Here is a 12,360-nt window from a genome sequence, read left to right on the forward strand (position 1 = left end):
ACTTTGGGGAGGCCAACCTGCTTTACTCAGTTTACCAGTCCAAATGCTAATCTCATCTGGAAACATCCTCACAGACGTGCCCAGAAGTAATGTATAGCCAAGTATCTGGCACCCACGATCCAGTCAAGTTGACTAATAAAATCAACCATCACAGTGACCTTGGCAAAACTGCTTAACTTTTCTGAGCCTCAGGTACTTTGCCTGTAAAATGAGGGAATTACTATCTATTCCACAGGGCTATTTTAAGGTTTAAATAAGATAAATAAGTTAAGAGACCTATCTTTGCACATAATGACTGTTCAATCAATGCCAGTTCCTTTCCCTCCCTTTCCCTGTATTGCTTATGAAAAGATCAGTTTAGTTGTACTACAAGCCTGTTGTTATGGGTTGAATTGAGTCTCCCCAGGCAAAAATAATTACATGTTGAAGTTCTAGTCCCCAGTACCTCATAATGTAACTCTGTTTAGACACAGGGTTGTTAAACAGGTAATCAAGTTAAAATGAGATCATTAAGGTGAGTCCTAATCCATTACAAATTGTATGTCTATAAAAAGGGAAACATTTGGACACAGAGACACACACACACAGGGAGAACTCTACTTGAAGATTGGAGTTATGCTTTCACAAGCCAAGGCACTCAGAGGCTATGAGATGGGCCTGGAACAAATCCTTTCCTGGTGTCTTCAGAAGAGGCATGGCCTTGCCAATACCTTGATCTCAGATTTCTAGCCTCCAGAATAGTGAGACAAAAAATTTTTGTTGTTTAAGCCACTTAGTTTGTGATACTTTGTTACAGTAGCCATAAGAAACAAATCTACCTGTATTTCTTAGATTGACCATAATTTGAAATGACATCTCTTAGGGATAATTCCTTATTAGTTCTTATCAGAATATGTAAGGTTCTTCTTTTCCAATTTCAAAGAAACTAGGTCCAAAACCCCTTCTGGCCCAACTCTTAGTTAACATGCCTCTTCAAGAATGGAGAAGGTGGGCTTCCCTGGAGGCGCAGTGGTTGAGAGTCCACCTGCTGATGCAGGGGACACGGGTTCGTGCCCCGGTCCGGGAGGATCCCACATGCTGCGGAGCGGCTGGGCCCGTGAGCCATGGCCACTGAGCCTGCGCATCCGGAGCCTGGGCTCCGCAACGGGAGAGGCCACAACAGTGAGAGGACCGCGTACCGAAAAAAAAAAAAAAAAAAATGGAGGAAGTAAGAAATCTCCCTGCTATATGACCTGGTTCTAGTTTTTCAGAATCTTACTAAGTCTAGGCTACTCATACAGGTCATGGGGTTGATGGAACAGATAGGTAGAACAGATGGATAGATAGATAGATAGGTAGATAGATAGACAGATAACAGATAAATATAGAAAGAGAGAGAAGGAGATCTCTATTTCTATCTCTGTATGTATGTCTATATTTGTAGTTACATTATCTGTATCTATATCTGTTCTGCTTTTTAACAAATGTGATACCACAAGGTTTTTTCTCCCCATTTTGTCAAAAACTTGCTGAAAACACCATTTTAATAAAATTGTCATGTTGTACTCTCATGCATTTGTACTTAATGATGACTTACCAACCATTAACATACCATTAAGCAACTGATGTCCTTTCGCCTTCTGGCCACATCTTTTAAATAAAGCTTTGCCCACATTTCAGAATATTTTTTTCAGACAGTGTACCAGAAGGCCAATTACTAGGGCAAAGGCCATAAACATTTTTAAGATTCTTGATACTTATTGCAAAATTGCTTTGCAGTGAAGTGGTGTTCCTTCCTTTGGGGTTCAATCCCAAGACAATTCTTTGTAGCAAGAGAAGAAAGAAATAAGGTCATGGAGGTCAGTTGGGAGTATTAGTGTTCAACTGCCACCAGCAGCAAGTAATGTATATTTCCTTGTGAAAAAGCTCAATGCCATGCATAACGATTACATCATATGTAGGTAATTCAAGAAATGTCTGGCTCAATCTTTCTGGAGCCCCAACATTTAAGTGCAATTTGGGTATTAAATTGTCCATTCATGCACTGAGTTGAAGGTATCTCTGTCCCCTCTATTCTCTGAGTGTTTCTGCTGACCCGCACACTTGAGTGTTTAGTTCAGAGATAATTTTCAATAAACTGTTGTCACTTGAAAATAAACAGTCTGGACAATGTATGGTTCATTTGGAACACTGAGAAAATAAACAACCTAGGATATGCTTCCTTCCTGTTTTACAGCCCTTTTTGGAATGTGTGTTCCAGATATTTCCCCTTCTTCCCTAAAGAAGAAGGTTTTATTTAAAATAAAGCTGTTTATTTGGCACTTCTGGGCAGCGAACCACAGCAATGGGTGGCTTTGCAGCCCATCTTCGAAGGAATCAGTTCATCCTCCTGGTGCTCTTCCTTTTGCAAATTCAGAGTCTGGGTCTGGACGTTGATAGTCGTCCTACGACTGAAGTCTGTGCCACACACATAGTTTCACCAGGACCCAAAGGTGAGGAAAGAAAAATGAAATGCTCATTATCTAGTAAGTAAGCTCTCTTACTTCATCTCTCAACCCCTCTAGCCCCCAATGACTTTCTCTACTCCCTTCCTTAGAGTTCTCTCACTTTCCTTCTATTTTAGAAAAATCAATGTCTTGTTACTTATTTTAAGATCGCCCTTGGTGTTAGGTAAGAGAACGTGGGAAGGCGCTGGAAGGCTGGGGCAGGGATGTGATGGAATTCACCCAGGGCGGGGGGAAGTTCCATCTTCCATGCTGCTCCAGGGGAGATACACAAGCAAGACATCAACCTTCCGGAATCCTTTCCTTAAGAGCATCTCTGTTCATGGGCTGTTTTTACTCCAACTGCTTTCTCAGACTGATTTTGGTAAAGCTACTAGACAAAAGCTCAGTAAAGTAAAAATGAATTCTTTCATGTATTTCATACATTAATGGGCTTCTGGGTTCCAATGAAGAGGAGAATTTTCATCAAGGATTGGAGGTGGCATAGAAATGAACATTTCTTTATTTGAAAGTGGAGTTTTAGGGCCAAGTGCCTTCAGCTGAAGGATGATAGAATATCGCAAACATTGTTTTTCAAGTAGAGCCAAGGTCCAAATGCGCTTCAAGCAACTGGTTGGTAAAAACAAAATGCTGCTGTTTTCCTGGTTTCAGCTCTGACCCTTTTGTTCTGAAAGTGGTCACTGCAGTACAAATTGGTTCTCCCTCATTCGTAATTCATGCTATGTTTCTCCAGGCTAGATGGTGGAAGAACTGCATCTGCTTAAAATTTTAAGTAGAAAAAAAGGGTCTTTAAGAAAAAAATAGAAAAACATTGCCCCGTGCTTGTCAGTTATTTAAATGTGTATTGCTTAAAGTGCATTTTTCTTAATCAGTGAATTAATTTCCTCCTAAGATTGCAATCCAAGTTTTAACCTTTGATACCATAAAATAAATGCAGGGAAGGACAATGAGGCCTTGGGGCTTCCAAATCATTTCTTGGGTGAATAAATGAATAATGCGAGGGTAAATGTTCAGAAAACAAAGTATCAATTAGAAATAAAGTACATACTTAAAACCATTGCTGGACTTTTCATAGAATAGAGGACATTTTGTATTATTCCTGGGCTTTCATGGGAAATGCTAAAAATTAAAATTAAAACTTGGTCCCTTCAAATGGGAGAATCCATTTTAGAATAGAACTGTTAAGCAGTTTTCCTTGCAGAGAAACTGCAACCTTCAAACTGGAAGAAGAATGGACAAAGAATTGTTAAAATCGTGTCCAAAATATCGTCCCATTCAACAATTCTATTCATTCCAACTCAGCCAGCATACATTGAATACCTATTAAGTGCTAAGCACGATTTTAGGCACAAGTGATGCATTCAATTATATATATTAGTGTCATGAGCAATGGAGACGTAAATAATTTAGGAGGGAGAGCGGGGGACAATTAATATTTGCTGGATACCAGCGTGGGGTCCACCGTGAGGCTTCCAACCCTCATTTTTTAACGTAACAGAAAACTTCTCCCTTCCCATTAGAAACTCTAAGGTTTCAAACAATGGAAACCTCTTTAACTCTCTTCCTGAGCCTGTGTAGAAATTATGAGATGATTACAAGCAGAAATGTGACAGAATGAAGAAGCAAGTGCTCCTGGGGAGGAAAGACTTGGGAAGGAGCCCTCTAGAGCTCCGGGTTTCGGAACTAAGTTATGGACTTGGTATGATTTCTCCTTCCCCTAGAACCTGGGGACTTGGCATCAAATGGGTTCTCAGTGGCTTTTTTTATTAAAAAGATTCCAAGGTTCTGGAACGTACTGCATACCAACTAAGTCCCAGGCATCATGTGGGATTCTAAAGGTTTCAAGCTAAGGAAGAACTTGTACCTACATTGAAAGCTGGTGTTAGAGTGCAAACTCTTGGGGTCAGTTAACTCATTTTTAGTTTGCAAATTGCCTGTATGTGTACCACATGCATAACATCAAAAGCCTATTCATCACTACCCTTCCTCTGCTCTGTGTCCTGTGCTAGACATTGTAGATACACCAAAACACAAGACATGTTTTTTTTTTGTCTTCTCTCAAGATATAAACTGCCATCTACTCTACTTCATCCTGTCATGAACACGGTGACAGCCCTCCCCACCCATGAATAAGGCAGATTTGTATATTTATCTCTACAAAATGACAAAAAAAAAAAAGCTTGATGGCTAAGCAAACATTTTAAAGAACTGGATTATTGCTTTTGTTTAATATATTTTTTTAAGAGCACACTGGTCTATATTTTTCTCCATGGCTAAACATCTCAATACCATAGTTATCAGCACTGTGCGCAGAAACTTCCAGATACTCTGAGAAACAAACAATAAAAGGAGTTTTCCCTAAATTCATTTGGGAGACTTGGAATTTAATAAAAATATATAGAGTTGCAAATGGAAAACCATTAATGCTGCTCTGTCATATAATATATCGTCCAAGACAGACACACCATTTTTTATTGCACTGCTTTCCAAGCTTGACTTAGTGGGAAAAAAAGACATTGGATTGAATCTGCTTGATCTTCAGGATGGTATTACATCTGTTTATGCTTCCGTTTTTTATTTGCAAAATGAGCCTCATCACAGACCTCTTTTAAGAATAACATCGGATAATCAAAGTGAACTTTAAGCTGTGTAGACATTATGAATAGATACTTAACAGATTCTATTTATCTTTCCTTCTTCCTATTTGTCTAAGTCTTTTGAGTAGTCATTTTGAGAATAAGTATTGCTCTAGTTATAAAAAATTCTTCGTTGAAAGCCATTTTTATTTTTCTTTCTATGCCTTAAGCTTATTTTATGCTGCTTAGTAGGAAAATGTTCTCTTCTTTTTCCCCCCCACGTTGGTGGTTTCTTTAAACAATTTGTGTGAAATTCTGACCTCTAGTGGTTTTACTTGAAAACAGCAATGACAAGAAATTTTAACAAGAACTGTTAAAAAGAAATGTAAAACCGATAAGAAATATTTGGGTGATGCTTCACAATTTCCAAGGAACTTTCAAATACATTATCTTGTTTAAGTTTCACAATTTTTCAACGTGGTAGCAATTACTTTAACCTGAAAGATAAGGAAACAGTCTCTATGAGGCCAAGTGGAGGTCCCAAGGTCTTCCATGTAGATGTTTGTTACACAGTCATGCAATTTGAACTTGACCCCTGGCCTTCTGGCTCTGTGTCCACCATCATTCCATGACATCTACTAGAGTCTATTAGAATCATGTTTGAAAATACAGCCCACTGACCCCTTTTTGATAAATGGATAGGACTCTGCCTCAGAACATGGAGTTTATGCAAGCTCACAGCCCAACATTGTACTGGACCCTAAAACATGCTGAAAGTGATCACGTGCCTCATCTTTGATAATGAACTCCATCACTTCATTCGTTTGTTCGGAAATTAATGATATTTCACCCTATTGCTTATTTTGGTTTTTGGTTTAGGAGGTTTTTCTTTCAATGAAATTTGGGTGTATGTCTATGTATGTGGTCTTAAAGCTACTTTGCGATCCATCTGGCTTCTCCCAACTTCTCCCACCTCAAACTACTTGTCCACTTGTAGTCTGCTTCAGGCATCCTTGCTTTGTCTCCCACTCCCGACCCAGGATTTTTGCACTTGATGTTCCCTCTGTCTGACCCAAACTTGCCCCAGATCTTCCCAAGGAGAGTTCCTTCTTCTCATTCTGGTTTTAGCTCAAATGCCATTTGCACAGTGGGGCCCTGCCTGACGACCGCCTTCACTCTCTGTCATAGTTCCCAAGACATTTTGTTGTTATTTTCACAGACTTACTACTAAATGAAAATCCCTTGTGTTTTTATATATCTACAGTCAGTCCTAGAATACAAGCTTCATGAAAGCAGGGACCCTGTTCATCTTGCTGAGTGTATTTTCCTGCTGTCTAGAAGAGTTCCTGACACATAGCGATTGCTCAATAAATACTTTTTTTTTAAGATTCCTTTTTTTTTTAAATGGTACAGTTACTTTTTAATTTATTTAATTAATTAATTTATTTATATTACTTTTGGCTGTGTTGGGTCTTCGTTTCTGTGCGAGGGCTTTCCCTAGTTGTGGCAGGTGGGGGCCACTCTTCATCGCGGTGCGCGGGCCTCTCACTATTGTGGCCTCTCTTGTTGCAGAGCACAGGCTCCAGACGCGCAGGCTCAGTAGTTGTGGCTCACGGGCCTAGTTGCTCCGTGGCATGTGGGATCTTCCCAGACCAGGGATCGAACCCGTGTCCCCTGCCTTAGCAGGTAGATTCTCAACCACTGCACCACCAGGGAAGCCCTCAATAAATACTTTTGATGAAATAAACAAACCCAAATTTTCCAAGATCCCCTGACCGTTGCTTGAAAATAGTTTCCAAGGATGTCTTGCATTTCCCCAAAATGTGTTGCAATGCTTCCAAGAAAACAACTGGTCTTGGGAGATACTGCCATTGTACCACTTCAGTGGTCAAAGAACTTTCCCACCAGTGGCCACTGGTTTTCTGTAAGCACAGCTGTGCCACCATTTCCCTGGTACCCCCTGTCTCAACCTGGCCTGGCCACTAACTCAGTGCCACTTCACTCAGTAAGGAAGGCTTTCCTTTGCTTCTGAGGGCACTGCAACTCCTACAAGTCGCCATCTTGACTCCACGCAACTGGCCTGTGATGAACTCATGGGGCCAAGCAAGGCTCTCTCCCCTTCAGCGTGACTGTAATGACAGCCTCAGTCGTGGTGGTGGCAGCAGTAATACTAACACACATTGACTAGACGCCATTGACCCGGCACTGCGTGAGTGCTCTCCAGCCATTTTTAAGTTGAACTATCTCAGTAGACTTTGAGAAAGAAGACATTATAATTCTCATCTGACAGATGAGGAAACCGAGGTTAGAACTATTAAGTCACTAGCCTAAGGCCACACAGCTGGAAGGTGGCGGGTTGAAACCTGATTCAATTCTAGTTGGACTTCATGCTCCAATCAGAATGCTAAACCGTCTAATCAGCTGGAGGGGCCCCTAAGCAGTGTTGACTGCATCACAGGATTTTACAGGGCAGGATGAAACAGCTACTTTAGTTTTTGCTTAAAGCTCCTATTGGTCCCTATGGAACCCATGCACGGGTGGTCCAGGGCCCACATCTGAGTGCCAGACACTACGAGGTACATGTGGCTTTGCCAGGACGTAAACCTCTGTCTTATGGGATAGTTTCTTTCCCAGAAAACCCCTTACCTCTAGGAAATGGACTTCAATCTGGCCAGTATTTTTTCTGAACATGGCTCTGCATCCCAGCAGTTGACACACTTGAGTTACTTCCCAGAAGTGTTCTCAGCCTCCAAACAGATGGCCAGTATGCCCAGCAATATCTGGGTCACTTTCACACTCCAATCAGAAGTCTCACTATGTGTAAAATAACTTCAGAGTTTATTTGGTTTAACCCCAGTTATTTTTACATTTGTGAAAACTGAAACCCAGAGAGGTAAAATCACTTGTTCTAGTTTACACAGCTGTTCATTGGTGGCAGAGCTAAAACTCCTCTTCCAGATTCCCAAGCCAGTCATTGTTCCATTCCGCCATGTTCTACCATTGTCCTCAGGTTTTTGTTTTGTTTTGTTTTTGTTTTCTTTTTGTTTTTTTTGTTTTTCGATATGCGGGCCTCTCACTGCCGTGGCCTCTCGCGTTGCGGAGCACATGCTCCGGACACGCAGGCTCAGCGGCCATGGCTCATGGGCCCAGCCGCTCCGCGGCATGTGCTATCCTCCCGGACCGGGGCACAAACCCACGTCCCCTGCATCGGCAGGCGGACCCTCAACCACTGCGCCACCAGGGAAGCCCTGTCCTCAGGTTTTATCATCCTCATTAGGCATGAAATGATCCTTCCTTAGGTTTTATAAATTAACATTAGAAAAGGAGGTCAATGTATAAACATGGTACAGAACTGTTTTAGCTGGGTCACCTTGGTACAAATTAAGTTGCTGATTTCTTTCTGGTGACTTTATCAGAGAGGTTAAGCAAGTAGGTATTTTCCCAAAACCTTTTTTTTAATTGTATTAATTCACCGGATTCTTTCATTAAGAGTTTTAATGTGTATGTTATGCACAAGGTCAGACCAAAATTTTAAGAGGCTTGGCTTTTTCAACTTTATATTCCAATGGATGGATGTTCTGAACCAATTTTTCTCCTCTTTTTCTCTTTGAATAGATGCCAAGAAAACATTTCAAGGTTAGGTCAGGAGGGGAGAAATAAAAGTCCAGTCAATCAAAGTGTGGGCAAAGATGAGTGAGGATGTAATAACCAAAAAAAAAAAAAAAAAAATTAGCTTGTTTCATTTAAGAAAGTCGTATCCTTTACCTATACCATTTCTCCCCCCAACTCACATAATAATTTGGCTATATATCAGTTGTTACTAGGGACTGTAGCAATAGGTGCTTGCATGTTGGTAAAGATCATGGGCTTTGGAGACAATATATGGTTTTGAATTTGAGCTCTGCCACTTACCTACCGATGTGATCTTAAGTCTCAGTGTCCTCATTTTTTAAATGGAGATAATTTTATTGCCAATCTCAAAAGCTGAATTTGAAAATTAAGACACGTTTAGCGTATAGCTCAGCTATCATCATTATTTTTCATTAGCTTCCATTGCTGTTACTCGTCACCATAAGTCTTCTCTCCCACATCCCTAAACAAAGGCTCATAGGTTGTAACCTTGGTTCTACAAACAGAAATCTACCAGGGAAACGCACCGCCTTCTGCTCCTTGCTGCCATTTCCTACCTATTTTAGTCTCACTGCAAAGTCAACTTTTATTCATCAGACGCTCACAAACTTGAGACCACCCTTTCTCTTCACTAATGGTGCTTGCTTTCTGTAGTTCTCCAATTGAGCCTGGGGCTTCTTATCAATTAAATAGGAATAATAATAGTGTAAATACACCCTAGTAGGATTAAATGAATTAAGACAGAAAAAACCAAGCCTCAGTCCTTTTATCTGTAACATGGCTTAATAATGGTATGACTACTTCATAGGATTGTGATGAGGAGAAATCAGCTAAGCCACATAAAGCATTTAGCACCATCTCTGACACATTGTTAAGGACTCTTTAAATATTAGAAAACCACAGATTAGCAAAACCCAAGGGAGAATGAGAATTATTTTTCCTTCTTCTTCTTTTTTTCCTTTAAGGAATATTTTCCTTTAGCCACTGTCTGTACCCTAGGGAGGCAATTCTGTTGGTCTTAGGTCATTAGCCATATGTGTAGGCCAGATACAACTTAGATGTCTTTTTTTATTTGTGTTTATAAAATAGTACTTCTGGAAACTTTCTAATTCTGTTAGAAATGGTTTTATTTGGCCTCTCCACATCTTTTCAGGATATTCCAACTGATAACCAGTCTGTCTGGTTTTCACACTGCTATATGATCTGCAGTATTCTATAATTTTCCAAAATTCTTTCAGTTATATTTTACAGCTTTCTCTGCTCTTTTATAAAGGAATTATAAATATATGCAGTTAAAATCTGACACTCAGAGACTCAAGTCAAGTAGCATCTGAATAATTTAATTGTTTTCATATTGTTTATCATGATTGTTCTTGATTTGAAAACTCTGGAAGCATCCTTTCAGGTCTCTTGACAATACTTGTATCTGTGAAATAAATCATATAAATACGAGTCTTTAAAATTTACAAAGGGTTTATCCATTATTTCGCTTTAGCTCCACTGACGTATTATAGGAATCATTATCCCTATCTAAAGAGAAGGAAACTAAAGCACAGTACTCTTGTTTGTGACCCTTCTGAAGGTCATTTATGTAACATATCACCCAGGGATGGGTGTATGTGTAAGACATTACAATATTGGTTGCAGTCAAAAATATTTTACATGGTGTTGTTCTGCCTGGCCTGAGATGAACAAATATTTAGAAAAAGATTTTGATATTCAGAGCCAATAGCTATGACTATATCATCTCTCTCATCAGACCACATGCTGAGTGACCAAATGACAGGACAACCAAAAGGAAGAGACCCATATGTCCAATGGGAAGTTGGCAGCAAGGGTGACAGTGTGCTCCAGACCAAAATGAAAGTCCTCAAAGAGACTGGGAGACCTTGATGTACCACAAAGGAGCGTCTCTGGAACTGTTTTATCAGTGTTGCCCTAGCACTTGAAGAGCAAGGCTTGGACAATGCCACCAATGATCTTGGGAAAAAGCCAGTACTAGACCATAGGCACAGACCAAATACACTGAAATAAAGCTCACCTAGAGTGTACAAAGGCAAGGGCTATGACCTGCCTTCCTAGATTAGAGTACTCCTAAGGGGACATTATATTTTTATTAAAATGGGCAATTTTTGATTAACATATACATAGGTATCTATATCTATATTGAGAAATAAAATATTGCCTGTCATATCAGTAAACAAAGGATGTCACAGGTATCAGCGATTACAGATTGCAGCCACCTCCAAAGGCCAGCTGGTGAGCCCTGAGGGAACACAGGAAGGAAAGAATACCTGCCGTCCAGCAGCCATCAGACTGCAGCGACCCCCAGCGGTGAGCCCTGAGGAAACTCAAGTGTGAAAACACAGGATACTGGCCCCAGAGAGCTGAGGTGCACATCAAAGGAATGATTTCTGTGAGCCCAGACTCTTGCATCTTCCCATACATAGAAAAGCACTAAATTCCTAAACTTGAGATATCTAGTTTTCTTTCATAAACAGTAATCTTTTGTTCCGACTACCTGCCCTTTGTTGCAAAACTCCTCTATATCCTAGCTGCCCCCTCGCCTCCCCAGAACAGTTTTCTCAGGGTTACCTGAGATGCTGCCTCCAGGGCTTGAAGTCCTGTTTGTCTGCCAAATAAAACATAACTCTCAACTTTGAGGTTGTACCTATTTTTTAATCAACAATATCTATATCTATATCTACATCTATCATCTCCTGTTGATCAAGGAAAGCAATACCATGTTGGTATTATTCTAATGTTGCCCAACAATACTAACATGGAACTTGTTCCTGCTCCCTCTTTCTTGACTAACATTTTAACTCTGAACAAATGAGCGTATGCAAAACTAAAACGTCCAGCATTCACAGCTCCCAAGGTGTTCCTGTGCCTTCCTAAAAAGTTTTATTACTGGGAACTGAAACTACCAAAATGCATTGTTCCACTGCCTGTCCTCCTATATCCCTTTCTGTCTTACCTTTTGGAATGAGGTTAGGGCGCAGTACTCTGCCCTGTCAAAAAACATCACTCATGTAACAAAGTGACTTGTCAGTAGAGACCTAGTCTTGGAGCAGGGGTGTCCAGTGGAAGCGGAACTAAGTTTCGCTCTACCTCCTTTTAGGTAAATAGGATGGATCTTTTTTTTTTTTTTTTTTTTTTTTGTGTTACACGGGCCTCTCCCTGTTGCGACCTCTCCCGTTGCGGAGCACAGGCTCCGGACGCGCAGGCTCAGCGGCCATGGCTCACGGGCCCAGCTGCTCCGCGGCATGTGGGATCTTCCCAGACCGGGGCACGAACCCGTGTCCCCTGCATCGGCAGGCGGACTCTCAACCACTGCGCCACCAGGGAAGCCCTAGGATGGATCTTTTAATAAGGTAGAAGACAGAATTTTTTCCCTATCCCAGCTCCAGTGGCTTCTATGTAAATATTCATATGCTTCATTATGCTTTGTTAACCTCATCTTCATCGTACCTTGGGTTTTCTTTTTTCTTCTTTCTTTCTTTCTTTCTTTCTTTCTTTCTTTTTTCCAGGTTTCATAGCTATTCTGTAGAAGTTGTATTTATTGGGTCTGAGCAGCCAAATGATCGTATAAACCAGAGTAGCCAATGGAAGTTTTTGAGTAGGAGAATGATGTAATTAAATTTGTTTTTCAGGCAGGTAAATCTCTT

At 40.6% G+C, this 12,360-nt stretch overlaps 1 protein-coding gene across 3 annotated transcripts in view; it reads left to right on the plus strand.

The window, feature by feature from the left end:
• The first annotated feature begins 651 nt into the window (after positions 1-651).
• Positions 652-12,360, plus strand: part of COLEC10 (collectin subfamily member 10) — a 43,572-nt gene continuing 31,863 nt past the window's right edge. For 2 of the 3 annotated variants that reach the window (XM_081258839.1, XM_081258840.1), the window contains exon 1: positions 2,257-2,504. In XM_081258839.1, coding sequence (XP_081114965.1) covers positions 2,324-2,504 — 181 coding nt within the window. In that variant the 5' untranslated portion in view covers positions 2,257-2,323. Of the gene's footprint in view, positions 2,505-12,360 lie in introns of all 3 variants that reach the window. The other variant, XM_081258838.1, reaches the window with a different exon arrangement.

Source organism: Mesoplodon bidens (assembly GCF_964165515.1).
Source record: "Mesoplodon bidens genome assembly, chromosome: 16".
Lineage (NCBI taxonomy): Eukaryota > Metazoa > Chordata > Mammalia > Artiodactyla > Ziphiidae > Mesoplodon > Mesoplodon bidens.